At 41.3% G+C, this 19,988-nt stretch overlaps 1 protein-coding gene across 1 annotated transcript in view; it reads left to right on the forward strand.

Annotated features, from left to right (window-relative positions):
- The window catches only part of PPP2R2A (protein phosphatase 2 regulatory subunit Balpha), a 78,544-nt gene that overhangs the window by 41,979 nt on the left and 16,577 nt on the right, over positions 1-19,988 (forward strand). The window contains exon 3 of the mRNA XM_070952289.1: positions 11,473-11,570. Within this exon, the coding sequence (XP_070808390.1) occupies positions 11,473-11,570 (98 nt within the window). The remainder of the gene's footprint in view (positions 1-11,472; positions 11,571-19,988) is intronic.

Raw genomic sequence — 19,988 nt, forward strand, 5'->3', positions numbered from 1 at the left:
ATATCTCTGACAAGATAACCAGAGTGTTTTGGGGTTGTCTACTAGAAATATACAGACAGGATGTTTCTATCACTGCAGCTCCCTGTTAATACCATGCCTATTTTGACTCTAAAGGCCAGGACAACCAGACAAGGACCTTCTCAAGATGAAGTCACCTGTCAGACAGACAAAAGACTTAAGCCTTGTAAAAGGCTTCACCAGTTAAAACTAGCAGTTGTGAATCTTCTGATCGATACCATCTGACCATACCTCTCAAGAGTTTCATTCTAAGCTGTTAGGTATGTCTTTAGTGTAGAAAACTGAGATTTTTATACCCCATGAGTTTAAAATTTGGGTGAAATTGGACCTTTTCTTCCTTACCATGTTTCCCCTAAAATAAGACCTCCCTGAATAATAAGCCCTCCCAGAAAATATTTAACCACATGCACAGCCATTTGGTCCCCGCCATTTCCTCTGGTTAGGGTTAGGGAGACAGAGCTGGAAATCAGGTAAGATGGCAAGAGGAGCCCCATCTTGCTCCATGCACCCCAAAATAATAAGACCTCCCCAAAAATAAGGCCAAGCGCTTGTTTTGGGGTTCAAAAAATATAAGACAGGGTCTTACTTTCGGGGAAACACAGTAGATGAAATATGGGCATTATTTTTAATCAGGGTGGATAAAAATCAATGGTTTTTTTAAAAAAATAAAAAAAATCAGATTTTTTTAATTTAAATCGGATTTTTTTTTTATTTAAATCAGATTTTTTTGATTTTTATCGAATTTATTTTAATAAAAAACTTTTGGAGTAAAAATCTATCGTAAGATAGTTTTCTATTTAAGATACATAAATAATTTAGTTTATTCAGCATGAAATGGAGCTTAGTTATGTAGCACAAGGCTGTATATTCTGCAACACTGGGACTATCGGTGAGTCAACAGTGGGTCAAAGGAGTAGCAGAGATGACGGTTGCTCTTTAAAAATTATGATTTAAATCAAGTTGATTTAAATCAAGTCTTTTTACTAGTGATTTAAATCATGATTTAAATCGACTCAATTTAAATCAAATCCACCCTGTTTTTAATTGATCAAAAGATCTGGAAGAGTATGTTATGAAGACACACAAAAGGGCTGTGATGCCTATCCTTACAACTAGAGTCTTCTATTCTTCCAAGAAGCTTTCTCTGCCATCCCTGCTTAGTGTTGCTCTTATTTATCCAGGCAAGACATATCAAACAAACCTCTGGGTCATATTTTAATTTATTCTATTAAAGGGCCAGTGTAGGATCTAGCCACATTCCTGAAATGAAATTGATGTTTTGGGGTTGGTACACTGGAGCATTCTGGTATGTATCATTTTGTTTTTGTTTTTTTAATTTAAGGGAAAAGAATTTTAGATAATAACAGTTGGGTAGGGCAGGTTTCAGGAGAGTACCAAAGGAAGGCCTAGGTAGGAAGATTAATATTTACAGCTTCCGTTGTTGCCCACTGCTTTAGGACACGGCTTGAACAGCTAAGTTGCATTTGAGTTCCTTTCCTTTATTAGTTTTCAGCGATGACTTTTTGGCAGTTCAGATTCTGCTGTTCCACTGTTTTAAAAGTTCCACACTACAGAAGCCCTGACTTTGATTTATAGAGGCTGCATGGAATAGCTGAATCCACCTCCTTCGAGCAGTGGTTTATTTTTGGAAAGGAGTTATCGAAGGATGACAGAGTAAATGGTAGAGCATCTCTCTCCCCCACTCTTTCTCCTTCTCCCTCCCTCTCCTTCTCCCTCCCCGCCCCTCATCACACGCTTCTTTGGTATGATTTCAGCAGGCTCTTTCTATTGAAATGACCTTATTTTGTTCGATCTGTATCTGTGAGTGGTTTCGGTCTAAAGGAGAACATACTCAACTATAGGACACTGCACAACAAACTCCAGATGCATTGATCCTCTATCTTCCCTCCTCTTTCCTTCTTGCTTCCCTCGTAGTAAAGGTCTACTGCTCAGACTAGCAAGCACAGATGTGAGTTACGTTAAGGGGCTGCAACCCTCACATTACAGACTGTAGCCCCCCCCCACCCCTATAGCATGGCTGAAGGAGAGACAAGAACGCAGCTTCTGGATTCTCCCTTACCCGCTGCAGCACTTGAAGGACAAAAATAACCTCTGCCATCATTGCCACTGAAATACCAGTTACCCCTTCAAAGGAGAGGCTTGCATTTGTTTGGCTTGGCAGCCAGGGTGTTAACACAGATGAAAATATCCAAGCAAATCGGTGCCCTGCGGAAGATGAAATGCTTCCGGTGTCAGTTCTCACACGCAATTAAATCTGCCCCATTGAACATCAGTGCCTTGATGGCTGCTGGTTGCTTTGACCAAGGTATGAGAATGCACTATTTTTAACGGTGAGTTTTTTTGCTTTCGCATGCTGGCCGTGCCTACTTCTTCTGGCTGCTGATTTTATGCATTGGCTGCGTTGAGTAAGTTGTCATACATTTATTAAATGATTAAACTGGTATTTTTCAAATGGAACGATGCCTGAGTTATTTTCTCTGTTGAGATAAATCACCTGAAGCTTGTGTCTGTAGATGGGGGGAAATCTCAATTTAAAATTGCTTGTATTTCAGAAACTATAGATTCTAACTGTTTGGTAACTTTTAGTTGTGATATTGCCTACAAGCTTGTCTTTTTTGGTACAATTCATTATTTGGGGTACAAGTCTGACCTGGAGGAAGTAAATAGAAGGAAAGACCTCTTCAATGTCCTCAAGTTCTCAAGACCTCCGAAATTCCTCAAGTTGTTAAATAGTAAATGGCTGCACACTATTGCTAGACATCGCATGGATCCCTAACGGGTCTCCAACCTTGGCAACTTTAAGACTTGTGGACTTCAACTCCCAGAGTTCCTCAGCCAGCAAAGCTACGGACCCCAAAGAACGCAGCACACACAAAGTCTGTTCAAACCTTAGTTTACTAAATAAACCAGTTTTTTACAACAACGGCTGTTAATTATCTGCATTAACAGCCGCCAAGAATTCAAAGAATAATACTGAAAGCTTACTGTGGTTGGCAGAATGCCCAGAAGCAATTTGCAGGAAGCTGATAAGATAAGCAAGACAAGACACAAAGGTATGTGGACGAAGTTGTTCCCTGCAAATTGCTTCAGTCAGCGTTCCTCCTTAAATAGGCTAAGGGAGTGGCCAATTAGCCCCAAGCCTTACTCTCAAGGAGACCTCCTCCTGAGGAGCCCCTCCTGCCTTTTGGCAGTTCTGTGCACCTGTGCATCGAAAAGAGGATCCTCCTCTTCTTCCTCTTCACTTAAGGGAGCTTCTGGAAGTTCTGAAGGCCCTGGCTGAATCCCCGCCTCTGGCACCACATCTTCTCCAGCCTCCTCATTGTCCGACTCGAGTGCCAGCTGCACAGGCTGCTGGCGCAGCACCACACCAGCCTCCTCGCTGTCGGAATCAGCTACTAGCTGCACAGGCCGCTGACGGGCCACAACACTTAACGAATGTCTCACCTAACAATGTTGGGCTCAGTTGTGGTCGTAAGTTGAGTGCTACCTGTTGTAATTCCAACAAATTTTAAACTAGCAAGCCCTCAGGAACGGAAACTCATATTCACTTGAGATTTCTAGGAGCTATTAAAAGCAACCACAGATGTTTTAAACCGTGGCTGGAAAAAAAATTCAATAGTCATGCAATAATTTTATTAAGAACAGCTAAAGCAGCATCAACCAATAAAAGCTTTTGAGTATGTTGGGCATACAGCAGTGTATTAGGCTGTTCCTAATAAAGCTGTCCTGCAATTATAGATGGAACTGTGTGTTGTCATTGTGATTATCCAAGAATATTCTTTGTATTCTGTTCCTAGCCTTCCTTCAAAAGGCTCTCTTTTGAGCATGTATTTTCCTGGCTCACTGCGCTGCACTGCTCGGTTGATGTCTTCAAGGTCATCTTGAACTAATTAAACAATCTGGTAGTCTTCAATCATTCTTCGGCTGTCAATAAGTTGAGTTTAATAGCATTATGCATCTATATTAAGATTGAATGACAACTACGGGCATTGAAGTTTGCTTACGCGCATACATACACACATTACACACATATCCTATTTTACCAATTGCTCAGTCTTAGTTTGCCCGCTGGTTTAACTGAACTTATTTTACTGTTTCACCAAAAAACGCTTTTGCAAATCAGTTTATTAGGAGAAGTAAATTTCTAGAAGCCTAAAAAATTAGGCCGGAGTTGCCAATCTTTCTTTGACCTTTTAAAAGGTCAAAGACCTTCCCGCCTGGATTACTGCAATGCTGTCTACATGGGGCTCCCCTTGAGGAGCACCCGGAGGCTCCAGCTGGTCCAGAACGCGGCCGCGTTGGTTATGGGAGCGGCGTGGCGCTCCCATGTGACCCCCCCTCCTGCGTGAGCTGCACTGGCTTCCGGTGGTCTTCCGGGTGCGCTTCAAGGTTTTGGTTACCACCTTTAGAACGCTCCATGGCATTGGACCGGGGTATTTACGAGACTGCCTTCTGCTACCAACAGCCTCTCACCGACCAGTACGCTCCCATAGAGAGGGGCTTCTCAGGGTGCCGTCGGCCAAACAGTGTCGACTGGCGGCCCCCAGGGGGAGAGCCTTCTGTGTGGGGGCACCTACCATCTGGAACGAGCTCCCCCCAGAGATACGGAGGATCCCAGATCTGTGCACGTTTCGTCGTGCTCTCAAAACTTTTTTATTTCAGCAGGCTGGCCTGGCCTAACTCTCCTTTTTTAAATTTTTAATTCATTTGATTTTATAAATTGGGTGTTTTAATCTGTGTTTCGGCCAAAATATTTAATAATTTTAAGGGACTTTTAATGTTTGTATTATCTGTATTTTATCTTGGCTGTTCACCGCCCTGAGTCCTCCGGGAGTAGGGCGGTATAGAAATTTGATTAATAAATAAATAAATAAATAAAAAGGGAAGCATTATTTTTTTGACACAGCAAAGGGTGAAACTCATGCTTGCATCCGCTTTTACTGTTGCTTGTGAAAATATGCAGACCTCACTCTAGAGGGTTGGGTGGGGGCACTTGATGTGATAGAGAAAAAAAAACTTGACATATTTGGGTCAGTGAGAAAGAGGGAAGCAGAGCTTTCATTTGGTTGCCCAAGAAATCATTAAGACGGGGCTTAGAAAAGCCCCTTCCCTTCATATTTGATCACTCAGGCAAGTAGGAAAAAAGGCAATGGAGATATTTGACCCTCGTGGTCCTAACTCAAAGATATTGACTCGAAATAGGTGGAGTTGCTCACTGAAAAATGAAAATCGATGCCAAGTGGTTTATGTTTAAGGGTAATTGAAATGAAATGGGGTGAATGTGGTTGCTTTCTGATTGTGTCTTTAATCGGGTCTCCTCTTTGTCATTTTAAAACGTTCAGCTGGATCTTTGGGGAAGCAACTTGTGCTTTGACCATTTATGGTCCCAGCACTACAAGCTATGAAGCTCACAAGTCAAGAGAAAGAGAGAGAGAGATAGAGAGGAAGAGAAAGGGGGGGAGAGAGAAAGAGAAGGAGGGTGGGAGAGAGGAAGGGAGGGGAGGGAGAAGGGGAGGGAGAAAGGAAGAGGGAGAGAGCACTAACAGATGGGTGGAGAAACTCTTGGTACTTTATAACAGGTTGAAACTATTTATTTATATATTTATATTTATATTTATATTTATTTATGCAATTTATTTATGCAATTTATATGCCGCCCTTCTCCCGAAGGACTCAGGGCGGCTTACAAGAAGGAACAAAAAAAAAAAAAATTACATAAACAACAAAGTCAATTTAAAATTAGTTAAAATTAATTAAAAAATTAATTAAAATTATTAAAAATCACCCCTCCGGATTCAGCCCATTTGGTGAAAAAGCCACGTCTTCAATTCGCGGTGGAAGGAGAGGAGGTCCGGGGCTGTCCTGAGGCTGGTGGGCAGCCCATTCCAGAGGGTCAGCGCTCCCACAGAGAACGCTCTCCACCTGGGGGCCGCCACCCGACATTGTCTGGCTGACGGCACCCTGAGGAGGCCCGCTCTGTGAGAGCGCAGCGGACGATGGGAGGATGGCAGGAGATGATCCTACAGATACCCCAGGCCTAAGCCATGTAGGGCTTTATAGGTGAGCACCAGCACCTTGAAACGAACCCGAAGAACCACCGGTAACCAGTGCAGGTCGCGCAAGAGAAGTGTCACACAGGAGTACCGAGAAGCCCCCGTAACAACCCGCGCGGCCGCATTCTGGACTAACTCTAGCTTTGGGTGCATCCCAAGGGCAGCCTCATGTAGAGGGTGTTACAGTAGTCCAACCTAGAAAGAGATCTAGTAATCTTGACCTTTTTATGTAACCATATATAGGTAATCCTCAATTTATACTCATAATTGAGCCCAGAAAATGGTCATAAAATGGGTCATCACATAAACACATCAAATTTTACCACTTTTTTTTTTTGCAGCAGCAGTCATTAAGCAATGGTGCAAGTGGCCGTAATTACTGACCCTTTACTAGGCCCCCAAAATGTGATCATGTAATCTAAGAGGGTGGGTGGGGGACTTTGGAGTCTAGGTCTTAAGTAGCCCTGGGGAGGTCTGTTGCAACTTTAAACAGTCATTAGGTGGCCAGTCGTAAGTCGGTGACTACCTGTATCCTGTTTCTAGATTCATTTCTCCCTTCTTTGGGGACAATAAATAAGGTCCTTTTTTTTTTTTTTTTATTTTAATTTGATTTATATGCCGCCCTTCTCCGGAGACTCAGGGCGGCTTACAATGCGTTAAGCAATAGCCTTCATTCTTTTGTATATTTTATACAAAGTCAGCTTATTGCCCCCACAAACTGGGTCCTCATTTCACCTACCTTAGAAAGGATGGAAGGCTGAGTCAACCTTGAGCCTTGGAGAGATTCGAACCAGCAGAAATTGCAGGCAGCTGTGTTAATAACAGGGTGCACTAAACCCCTGTACTATCAAGGCTCTTTATGACTCTGGTCATGTTCTAAGACCTAGAAATCCTATACCTTCTGGCAATTGGGATTTGAAAGTTTACAAAATGTGTGTTGAGAAAGGGAAAAAAATAGTTATTTTTGCTCTTTCCTTTCCTCCTCCTCTTCCTGTGCACATTATTGTTCACCAACAAACAAACTGCCTATGGATCTCTTTATTTTATTGTAGGTCCGAAATCTCATGTTGAAAGGGTTCCCAGTCCCCCATGACTCTTGGATTTTTTCAGCTGTATTTTATCCTACGGTCCTTTGAGATTTCATTCATTGCATACCTGCGAGAAGACAACTTGCTACATTGGGCTGTTTGTAAGAAAAAGTGAAATTGGTAATGTCAATGAAGGCCGATTGCGGGGAACAAGCAACAGTTTGTGTTTTCTGCCTCTTTTCTGCCTCTTTTCTACACTTCTTCCTCATTGGCTGCAGGATTGTAAAGAACAGACATGTGTGATAGAAAAGGAGGGTGCCCATTTTGTACCTCTGGTTCCTGAAGTATGAAATGGAAGTCACCAAAGCGATGTTTGAGCAGTTGCTACATGTTGTTGAACTGTTTTACTTTGTGATTTTTTCCCCCTTCTTTCCGTAAACCATTGTGTGATTATAAAAGCTCTTGAGATCCTTCCAAAAAAAACATGCTTTGAAAAGGAAGTAGGAGAAGGAAGTGAGCAATTCATAATTTGTACCTTCCAAACTCTCCCACACCAGTGGCTTCAATATCATTACACCTCTGCTTTTCCACTAAAAAATAATGCCAAACCATAAACTTAGGTATCTGCTGGCGTAGCCTGCAAATATCAAAACTCGAGGATGATAAAAAAAAAAATACTACCCCAATAAAATCAGATTGTATTATTAAGATCTATAGAGAGGTCAGCAATTGTGGCCCCTTCCTCAGCTGTCAATCGTTTTTCCTGCTGGCTCTTTAAGCTAAAGAAAGCAGGAGAAGAAACGTTTCAAATAGCAATAAATACTTCCAAATTAAAGATTAAGTTGGCCATAGACTAGGGCTACGGGATTCTTTGCTGGGAATTCTGCAAGGTAGCACAGAACATCTGGAGGCAAGTTTGGGATTGTCATTGGAAGTTGCAAGTAGTATTTAAGATCCTGTCGGCATTTTGATGACAACTGATGATGATGGGAAGGGCAGCTTCCTCCCTCTTTTCCTGAGTTTATTTCCCAGCCATGGCTATGTTTGAGTTGTAACCATGGGTGTAGAAGGGTGCCATACAGTGGTGGGTTTTAAAATTTTTTGCTAACGGTTTGGTGGGCGTGGCTAGGTGGGGCATGTGACTGAGTGGGCGTGGCCAACTTGACATCACTCATTCCCACGCAGTCACACGACCCTCTCTACCTAGCCACGCCCACAGGAAAAGGTAGAAAAAAAATTGGAATTTCCACCTATCTACCCCCACCCTCCCTTCACCAGTCTCCCCCGTTTCCCCTCCTTTAGCAGCCCCAGCCCGAGTTCTGCTTCCTCCCCCACCACCGCCTCTTTGTTCGGGCTGCTTACCTTCCACGGTGGCTGTTCCTGTGTCCGGAAGGCAAGCTGACTGGAATTTTTGGTGGCCACCAGCCAGCCACCGCTGCTGGAAAGCAGCTGGCAAAGAAGCCACTTTGCGGCTGTGGCGGCTGGCCGCAGGCCACCAAAACGTACTAGTGGTCGCGGAAAAGCTGCCATCGCTGCCATGTTATTCACGCATGCGCATCCCATTGGACTTGCAAGACAATGGGATGCCCATGCGTGAAGAACATGGCGGCGATGAACACGGAGGGTGGGCTGATCGAGCGGTTACCGGGGGACCAGTTCAGGGGCGTGGCCAGCTGGCCATTGCTACCAGTTTGGTGACCTTGGCTATATTTCTGCCAACGGTTTGCGCGAACCGGTGCGAACCGGCTGAATACCACCTCTGGTGCCATACTTGAAATAAAATCATGTTTGGGGACTTGGTTACTCTCACAATTTGGACGTTGCTGGCTAGGTGTAAAACCTGGATCTACCCCAGGATGGGAAGGAGAGCAAACTTTATATCACGACAGCAGTTTGCAGAGATAGTATCTTAAAAATGAGCCATTTGCAGCATAGAAGCAGCTGCCAGAATATCAATCAATTCAGTTCATTGTGGTCAGAGACCATTACAAGCAGAGTGCTCTTATGAATGAACGGATGAATGATTTATCGTAATAGATGTGGATGATAAAATCAAGTTTAAGGCAGAGTTAGAATACATTTATAAAACAGCTTTATTTATTTATTAAATTTATTCACTGCCCATCTTGCTGTCCTGCAACTCTGGGTGGCTTATAATAAAACAATATTATAAAAGATTAAAACCATAAGGTAAATACCAGGAAATAGCTAAGGTAGTGGGGTGGTATACGATAGAGTGGAGGTGGGATTGTTTAGTTTCCATGAGGGAAGTCTTAAGTTCAGCCTGTATTATTCTGTAAAAACTAAAATTATATTAAATGCGAATACGTCTAAAATGGCAAAATAATGATATTTAAACTTTAAATGAATTACAGTTACACGGAATGCATAGTGGAAGACTGGCCCATCAGGATCAGTCTTCCATTAGGATCAGGCACAAAATCAGAATAGCTAAATTTGATAGCTAAATTTGACTAAGGCCATGTTTTCCCCACATGAAGCATTTGGAGCAGGGTGGATTTGATTTCAATCAAGTCGATTTAAATCATAATTTTTTGTCTGTCCCTCAGCAGCTCCTCCTCTGACCTGCTGTTGACTCACCGACAGTCCCAATATTGCAGGAATATATAGCCTCATGCTCCGTAACTAAGCTCCATGTCATGCTGGATAAACTAAATTATTAATGTATCTTAAATACAAATCTAACTTTAGATAGATTTTTACTCCAAAAGTGTTTTATTAAAATAAATTTGGTAAAAATATTTAAAAAATCCAATTTAATTTAAAAAAATGATTTTTTAAAATTTATTTATTTATTTTTTAAATCATCGATTTTTCTCCACCCTGATTTAGAGGCGGTATTGTGGATGGTCTTGAAAATGTCTACTGAAAAGACCTGCCTGTTCGTGAACACAACTGCGGTGCAATGCAGGGCTTACCAGAATATCATCCTGCCTAGCTCCCACTCTTACTTTGTCCTTTTTCTGTTGACATCCTTCCAAATAAAGATTTCAGTAGGATTCTTGGATATAAAGAGGATGCTAGAGCTTTGTTCCTTGCCAGCTTCCCTTTTTAAAATTGTTACTTGGAAGAGATAGTTAGGTACCTTGACACTAAGCCATAAACCATTGATTGGTTTTGACTTAGCATGTTTTGTGAAAAGCAATTTATTTGCAAACCACGTTTAAATAAATGTGGTTTAAGAGAGGGGAAGAACGCAGCCGCTGTGTTCAATTGACTGTGCTGGATTAATGTCAGTGTGCAAAACTTCCGTCATACCCATGGATCAGGAAATCAGGGTTTTGGTGAACTTGACTTCCTATTATTATTATTGGAGCTCTTGTGCAGGTGCTAACTACAACCTAATCATTCCTCTTTGACTTACCTGACAAAGCAGAAATCTTTATGTTGGTATTCTGCCAGAACCAGGGCTTCTTGTTGTTGTGAACATTTATAAATAAGGTTACCTAAACCAAGATTTGCTTTAGATTTTGGAACCTTGCCTTGGAAGGGATATAAAAGAAACACTGGTTAGATGACATGTCTGGCTTGTGTGATTAATTGCATTGGTGAGAGTAACCAAAAACAGGAACAATCAGGATACAGGCACATGCCTTCCTAGAAACTTCCCATTCTCTGCTCAGCCATAGGGCTTATTTTGACTGATTATGTGCCATCAAGTCAACTCTTAACCATCATATAGATCAATATTCTGTATGATAATCCTCTCCTAACTATAGGAGACAAGCAGTTTGAGCCTGTGTGTATGTTTGTGTCAAATTTGTAATGTCTATTCCCCTGTAAGAGTCCTAATTCCAGCCCCAGTTGAAAGTCCGTTGACTTATCTGGCATCAATTTAGCTTTGACCATTAGTAGTTCAGATTCTTGTGTATAAGTAGCATGAAATAAACTTGTAGTACTTTTGAACTCTATCCTGGTTCCTGACTTCTTGCGCCTGACACTAACTCGGTCTTCCAGATCTTCCAATGGTGCATCCACATGACTATATAACTGAATCTATCTACTTTCCTGCTGGATGTCTTCTTCTCTTTCCTCCCACCTTTGGCAACCTCAGAGCCTTCTCCAGAGAGTTAGATCTTTGCATGATGTGTCCAAAGTATAGAATACCCTGATCCTGGTGATTTGTGTCTCAAGTGAGATCTCTGGGTTAATTTGTTCAGTGATCCCTTTGGTTTGTTTTCCTGGCTGTCAGAATATTCTTAGGAATTTTCTCCAACACCATAGTTCAGAAGCATTAATACTCTTCCCATCCGGCTTCCGCAATGTTAATACCTAGAATTGAATGTTCATAAAAAATTGTAACCTGTGTCTTTTTGCTCTTTATTGTACAGCTGACATAATATCTACAGTAGAATTTAATCATTCTGGAGAATTGCTAGCGACGGGAGACAAAGGCGGTAGAGTTGTCATATTTCAACAAGAGCAAGAGGTAAGGTTTTCCTTTTTTTTCCTTTTTTTGGGTAGTTGCTCCAAAGTAGAATTGATTTAGTCATAAAAGTGCCACTTGCCCTATTTGATATGATTGAGTTTAGGTACCAAAAAAATGGGCAAAAGTTTCTCCTTACATTACAGATGCAGTTGTGCCTGTTTACATAGTAATTCCCTTGCATTCCCTTGGATTGTGGCTAAACCTGCATAGGTAGAATTACAGGAAATAGTGACAAGCATGATTATAGAATCACATACTATGTTTGTTTGTTTTCTTGCATCCTTGCTTGCTTTAAGCCAAAAGGAAGACCAATATCATCTGACAATTGGAAATGAATGAGACTTGATTTCTTAGGAACCTTTACGTTTAATATTAAAAAGTACAGGTTTCTTTGACTTACTACCTTAATGGAACCTGGAATTTCTGGCATATGTGATGATGGTTGTTAGTTGAAGCATCCATGTAACCAATCTGATTTTATGACTTTTTTTTTTTTGCAGCAGTTATTAAGCAAATCCATGCTTAATAACTGCTAAATGGGTGATGTTTTTTGTTGGAAACCAAAAGTGTACAGGTCTACCTGTATAGCCTGTATGTAAAATGCAGAATAAAATAATCTGTGGCTTAGGGTATATCTAGGGCTTGGGGTTGGGGGGGGATTAAGAAAGAAATAGGAAAAAGCCAATATTGGGTCCTTCCTGGAATAATGATGAGCCTAGTGGTATATTGAAGTACCTGCTGTCTGAAATACCATACTCTTCCTCCTCCACCCAGACTTGAAGGTTAGAAGGTTAATGAAGCCCATGAAAAGTTATCTGTTCTTGTTATTGTTGTCCTTGGCTGCTACTCTAGGTATATTTACTGTTTTTGCTATTGATTGCTTTGTTGAGTTTACGTTGGTTATGTCAGGTGTGAAAGACCTGGTCCACATGTGAAGGTCCAATTAAACTGATTTATTACCACTCATGCCTATGCACAGGAATCTTCTCAACTAAACACTTAGCATCTGCTTGAAGTTAGATAAGGGTCAACATAATTCAAAGGAGATTGGTCTGTTTGTAGCTACATAGGGATTCTAGGTTGGTACATAGGAATTCTAGGTATAAAGAGGGCTACATAGGGATTCTAGGTTTAAAGAGGGTTTAAAATCCCTCTTTTAAACTCCATCCTAGGTTCTGCTTCTCCTATAGCAGGGGTCTCCAATCTTTGCTGGCTGAAGAGTTATGGGAGTTGAAGTCCACAAGTCTTAAAGTTGCCAAGATTGGAGACCCCTGTCCTACAGGTTCAACACCAAGAATCACTGTTAAAAGACGGACAACTAAGTCAGTCGATTAAAAAAATCAATAGCCAACCCTTCTCTCAAGTGCTGAAACAGCCATTGTGTTTGGCAAGTCACGGTTTCTGCTGCTGTCTGATGCACAAATCCAAATAATTGTGGTTTATACAGCAAACTTCAATTAAAAGAGATTAGGATAACAGTGGGTCAAGCTGAGACATCCAATGCCTTTTGGGATCAGGGCAGTGTAACTGGTGAAGGGATGTAGCTGAGTGTGGAACCAGGCCTCTCATAGGACCAGGGCTCAATTTCATTAGTTGAAATTTTCATTCAGAGGCTATTGGGGGACGGACCAAATGAAACTTTGAAGTGTGCCTTCCGTTGCTCCCAAAGCAGAATTCTTGAGTGATGCTGTCCAACTTCCATACACTTGGCATGGTCGAGCATTTTGGATGATGGGTAACTCCTGAAGACCCCTGGGTAGGAGAATCCCATGCTGCCTAAAGCAATCCTCTGATACTGTAGGAAGCGTTTTCTGCGCTGTTGACTTTGTAATCTGTCACATATAAGTCTTTTTCATCACATCACGGTCATCTAGATCCAGGCCATTACACACAGCCTATTAAAACAAAGCCTGTTCTTTTTTAGCTTGTGGATGATGCTCAAGTTTCAACATAATGTTCTTTTGTTCTGGTAACATCCTTCTCCAGACTCTTATTTGTACCCATAATAGAATGCCCTACTTTGGCTTCCTCCCACAGCAAGAAGCACTCATAGACTACCCAGGAGATGAGTAGGCACTGAACACATGTGGGCAGGGAAGAGATTTCTCTCTTGAATAGCAAGTGTTCTCCCCAGGTTTTCATTAAGCAGCTTTGAGAGTATCTGACAAAAGATGGCCTTCAGAAGTCGTGAGTCTTTAGATACTCTTCCATTGTTGCATAGAAGGCTCTAACAATTATTAGTGTGTCTGTGTGCAACTCTGAAAGCGAAAGCTTTTTCAATAGGATGTTATAACAGTTCACAGGGCAAGGAGACAATCCTAAAATATGCATGCAAACCTCTTAATAAATATTTGTATCTTTGTACTTCATAGTGCATGTCTGAAAATATTTGAATTAAAATGCAAATTTTTCATTAGACTCCTTCCGTTTTCAGGTTTAATCTAAAAATCTCTAGCTTCCCTGATGCATCAAGAACGAAAAGTCCTTGAATTAGTTGATTTTAATCTGCATTGCAGAGATCGGTCTCAATCTACAACCATTCTTTCGGCGACTATTCAAATTAAAATGGCACTGAAAAAAGTGACTTATGACCAGTTCTCATACTTATGGCAATCAGGTGATCAAAATTCCAGTGCTATTTATGATAGTTGTTGCATCCTGTGTCATATGCAACCTTCCCACAAGCAAAGGCAATGGAGGAAGCCAGCTTCATGAGTCACAACATCTGCAGTGATTTGCTTAACGACCATAGCAAAAAAAGGACATTCAATTGGGTGCATCTCACTTAACAATCACCTTGCGTAGCAGTGGAAATTCTGGTCCCAATTGTGGTTGTAAATTGAGGACTGGCTGTACTACTTAAAGTTACAAAGTAGGTAGAACTAGGAAGAACTAGCCGCCTTCTCCTGGAAAACTTTCCCATCCAGAAGATAGATTGGCTAGATCAGGGGTCTGCAACCTTAAATACTCAAAGAGCCATTTGGACCTGTTTCCCACAAAAAAGAAAACACCGGGAGCCACAAAACCCTTCCTGTGCCTGACTATTTCTTGAGCGGCCACAAAACTAAAATATGTAGTTGAATGAAACGTTCTGTTTTCTTCTGAAACTTTTCTTGGATTTATCCATGGTTGGCCTACCATGGTTGAAAAAGCTCAATAAATCGCATGCCGGCGGGTGTCGTACATTGGTGGTTGTGACACATATTTTGAGTGACAGGGAGCCGCAGCAGAGGGGTGAAAGAGCCACATGCGGCTCCAGAGCCACAGGTTCCTGACCCCTGGGCTAGATTATAGAAACTCTTTGCCTATGAAGAGTGCTTCTTGTTGACATCCTTCCCCTTAGGTTCAAGTGGTACAGTTTAGGGAAGGGCTTGCTACTTTTGCTAGTGATATTAGTGATATCCAGAGAGGTCAGATGATATGCATGTCCTCTTCTGGACTAGGAGAAGAGCAGGCAAGAACTGGAGGGCGGAATTAAACATGTCATCAGTTTAGAGTCCTTACGTTACTACAAATGATCCAAGTCCACCCTTTCTTGAATCTGTTGACCCTTATCTAGCCCCAATTTAGTGTTCACCCATTGAACCATTCTTGTATATAGATTTGAATAAATCTTCTGTGCTGCAACTTAACCTATGGTCCTGACCCTTTGCACTTGACATTAATCTTGTTTAACTTTGCCCCCAGCCTGCTGTTCTCTTACATCTGGTTCTTAAATTCTCTGGGTGTCTCAGTGAAGTCTTACATTTCAGGTTGTGCCAGGGTGGATTTGATTTAAATCGAGTTGATTTAAATCACAATTTAAATCATGATTTAAATCACTAGTAAAAAGGCTTGATTTAAATCAACTCGATTTAAATCATAATTTTTAAAGAGCAACTGTCATCTCTGCTACTCCTTTGACCCACTGTTGACTCACCGATAGTCCCAGTGTTGCAGAATATACAGCCTCATGCTACATAACTAAGCTCCATTTCATGCTGAATAAACTAAATTATTTATGTATCTTAAATAGAAAACTATCTTACGATAGATTTTTACCCCAAAAGTTTTTTATTAAAATAAATTCAATAAAAATCAAAAAAATCAGATTTAAATAAAAAAAAATCAGATTTAAATTAAAAAAATCAGATTTTTTTTATTTATTTTTTTAAAAAATCATTGATTTTTATCCACCCTGGGTTGTGCATTGGAGAGCGCGTGGGAAAGGCTAAGTTTAATACTGTTACTATAGTGGAAATTTTCCACGGAGACCCAGATAATGCAGTTGTCAGTCCTGGAAGCCATCTTTTGCATTGGGCCTTCAGACCTGCCACATTTACTACTGTGGGAAATTGGGAGGGGGGATTGTATGGAGCATGGGTGATATATAGTCATAATAACATTCCTTTCTCAGAAAGTCAAGGACATCTTGCCCTGCCCCTGGAGGCCTGGAATTGGGAGGCATCTCTAGTTGGGATGGTGCTTGGATTGGACCATGTGATGGACTTGTGGGTGCTGGGCAGGGACTTGAACTTTCCTTTGGATGGAGAAAACCTAGAAATTTTCAGATTCGGGTTTCCCCAGATGTGCCAATATGACATCTCTAATAAAATGTAACTTTGAGGAAACTCAAGCCTTGGAGTTTTCTTTCTTTGGGGGTGTTACTTGGAACCCTGACAGCAGTAAAGATAGGAAACTGGTTCTGGTCCAGGAGCTGGGTCTATCTTTCATCTGCTTTAGGAGGCCACAGTGATGTCAGGAGTAGAACTCAACGAAGGCAGGCCCCTTCCTGCATACCACTCACGTCTCCCCCATTAAGCCAAAAACGATGTGATGTTTTTGCTCTCTTGTTAGAAGGAAGACATGAGCCTTTCCTACTTTTGATTTTCCAGGTACAATACCTGGAGATACTTTGCTTGCGTTCTTTCAGGAAAATGTAAATAGCTGAACAGTAGATCTTGTAACAGGATCTTGTAATCCTGATTTAATATTGTAAGCAGTGTGTGTTTGTTTGTGTGTGTGTGTGTAAGGAAACAATGGATAACAATTCTGCACTTATAGTTTTAATTTAAAAATATTCAGTTTGAAATGATATCAGGTCTCTGTGTTGATTAATTGATACATTCTTCTGAAAGAAAGAACTGGGAAGTGTAAAATATTTTATGTGCTTAAGAGTGGGGAGGTTATGAGTTTGTCCTTCACGTAGACTTAAGATAAACTTCTAGTGCCACCTCGTGGTCACAGTGCTGGGGACAAGTCACTCATACAAGTGATCAGCCTACCCCATATTTCTCTTTTGACCTATAAAATGACAAAAAGAATATTAGTTATTATACTTGTTCTTGCCTGGGGGCATCCAGGATATTGGATATATCCCAAGACACCAATGATCAATCCTTAACTAAATTACTGGAAACACTTGTATGGTTCAGATGTAAAACTAGCTCAGGCTGTTTCTTGAATGCTAATTGATATTTCATACATGAATTGTAATGTGGGTACCGATAAAAGGAGAATATTTGTAGATCAGGGTTGAAATGTGGAGTCCTTGGTGCTCTCTGAGCTTGGTTGTTTTCTTGAAGACATTTCATTACCCAAACTAGGTAACAATATCATCAATGTGAATTTTGTTGAATATGCTGAGGATTGCAGACAGGTAAGGCAGCGATAGTGGTCAACTGGGAACGGAGCGGTACCCATTTTAAAACGTAATCTGAGCTTATTTTCTCTCTCCTTCTTAAAGTAAGTAAATTGTTTAACAGAGGAAATAATCTTGGAGGCTTGCAGAAGATGTACCCATATTGTAATGATGTTCAAGGAAGATTAGCCACAAAAGCGTCAGTATTTGGAATATATGGACTACAGATGCTTGAGTTTTTTCCCCTTCAGTTTTGGACAAGCAAGATTCTTCCCACTTATGGGGGGGGGGTGCCAGGGTGGATAAAAATCAATGATTGTTTAAAAAAAAATCAAAAAAATCAGATTTTTTTGATTTAAATCGGATTTTTTTAATTTAAATCAGATTTTTTTTTATTTTTATCGAATTTATTTTAATAAACTTTTGGGGTAAAAATCTATTGTAAGATAGTTTTCTATTTAAGATACATAACTAATTTAGTTTATTCAGCATGGAATGGAGCTTAGTTATGTAGCATGAGGCTGTATATTCTGCAACACTGGGACTATCGGTGAGTCAACAGTGGGTCAAAGGAGTAGCAGAGATAACAGTTGCTCTTTAAAAATTATGATTTAAATCGAGTTGATTTAAATCAAGTCTTTTTACTAGTGATTTAAATCATGATTTAAATTCTGATTTAAATCAACTTGATTTAAATCAAATCCACCCTGGGGGGTACAGATAAACTTTTGCCTCCCCCTTTTCTCCTTGAAGTTATTTGAGTTGATGATAAATTCACTTATTAATAAGTATTACAATAAAAAAATAAAAATCTAAATATCTTCTAGTATTGACCTTAGCCTAGGGCAGTGATGGCTAACCTTTTTGCCATCGCGTGCCAAAAGCAGGGGGACCTCAGGGGGGGTCGCGCATGCGTGTGCCCACACCCATAATTCAATGCCCCCCCCGCACATGCATGCACGACACCCCCACCCCACCCGTTCCCCTCACTTTTGGCACAGTTAGCCCAGTAGGCCTGTTTTTTGCCCTCCCCAGGCTCCAGAGACTTTCTAGGAGCCTGGGGAGGGCGAAAACAGCCTTCCCTACCCACCCCTGGAGGCCCTCTGGAGGCCGAAAACTGCCTGTTTCCTGACTTCCAATGGGCTCGGAAGGCCCGAAAATTAGATGGCCGGCACGCGCATGCGTGCTGGAGCTAAACTAGGGCAATGCTCATGTGCCCAGAGATATGGCTCTGTGTGCCACCTGTGGCACGCATGCTATAGGTTCGCCATCACGGACCTAGGGAGACCATAATCCTTCACCAATCTGTTCTCTTTCCCCAATCTATGGAGGGCTTTTTATCTCACCTTTGGTCTTCCTGACTTTCACAACTGAGATAAAGGTACTTGCGGGACTGCCTACTACCACCTATAGCCTCCCACCGGCCGGTACGCTCTCATAGAGAGGGGCTCCTCCAGATGCCGTCGGCCAAACAATGTCGACTGGCGGCCCCCAGGGGGAGAACCTTCTCTGTGGGGGCACCTGCTATCTGGAACGAGCTCCCCCCCCGGAGATACGGAGGATCTCAGATCTGCACACCTTCCGCCACGCTCTCAAGACCTTTTTATTCCACCAGGCGGACTTGGACTAACTTTCTCCCTCTTTTTAAACATTTTTAATATTTTTAAATATTTTTTAGTATTTTTAATATTCAAAGTTTAAATTTGTTTTAAATTGATTGGGTTTTTAATCTGTCTGGGCCAAACTATTTAATTTGATTTTATCTCTGCTTTTTAAATTTTGTATGTATTTTATTGTTGGCTGTTCACCGCCCTAAGTCCTTCGGGAGTAGGGCGGTATATAAATCAAATAAAAGTAAAGTAAAGTAAGATATTACCTGGATTTTTCACTAAACTTGATTTAAATTTTAGCTTCTGTTCCTTGAGCTCAGAATTGTGTGAAATCCTTCAAAGCTATCCTTGTCTTCAGATAAAGCAATGCCAATAATAGGATTCCTGTTTCTTTACCACCTTTCACAGGGGTGTGAGTGCCCAATTGATACTGTGTTTCTCCAAAAATAAGACCCTGTCTTATATTTTTTTGAACCTTGAAATAAGCGCTTGGCCTTATTTTCGGGGAGGTCTCATTATTTTGGGGCGCGTGGAGGAAACCAGAGGAATTGGCAGGGACTGGCTGCACATGCATTCAAATATTTTCCCGGGGTGGTGGTGGCTTATTTTAGTGCATGTGCTCAAAAGCCCGATTGGGCTTATTATCAGGGGATGTCTTATTTTAGGGGAAACCGAGAACTTAGCTCAAATATTTAAACTTATATTTTTTTTAATGTTCTCTGAAATGGTATAGTTGAACTAGAAGATCTCCAAAGTCACTTCCAACTTTGTTATTCTGTTACTTGATTTATTAAGCAAATCAGTGGTAGTATTCCATTTTTTTTATTACCAGTTCTGTGAGCGTGGCTTGGTGGGCGTGGCAGGGGAAAGATACTGCAAAATCACCATTCCCATCCCACTCCTGGGAGAAGGATACTGCAAAATCTCCATTCCTACTCCACTCTGGGGCCAGCCAGAGGTGGTATTTGCCGGTTCTCCGAAGTACTCAAAATTTCTGCTACTGGTCCTCCAGAACCTGTCAGAACCTGCTGGATTTCACCCCTTAAGCAAATTTGTACCAACTCTGGTGATGGCTTAAAACTTTAAAATTTCACAATGGAAGAACCCAGAAAGCCCCATCCCCCATCAGCGGCAACCACACAATCCACCAACCACTTTTTTTTTATTATTATTTGATTTATATGCCGC

This window comes from Pituophis catenifer, unplaced genomic scaffold (assembly GCF_029215685.1).
Source record: "Pituophis catenifer annectens isolate HBS135680 unplaced genomic scaffold, rPitCat1.0.hap2 SCAF_12, whole genome shotgun sequence".
Taxonomy (NCBI): Eukaryota; Metazoa; Chordata; class Lepidosauria; order Squamata; family Colubridae; genus Pituophis; species Pituophis catenifer.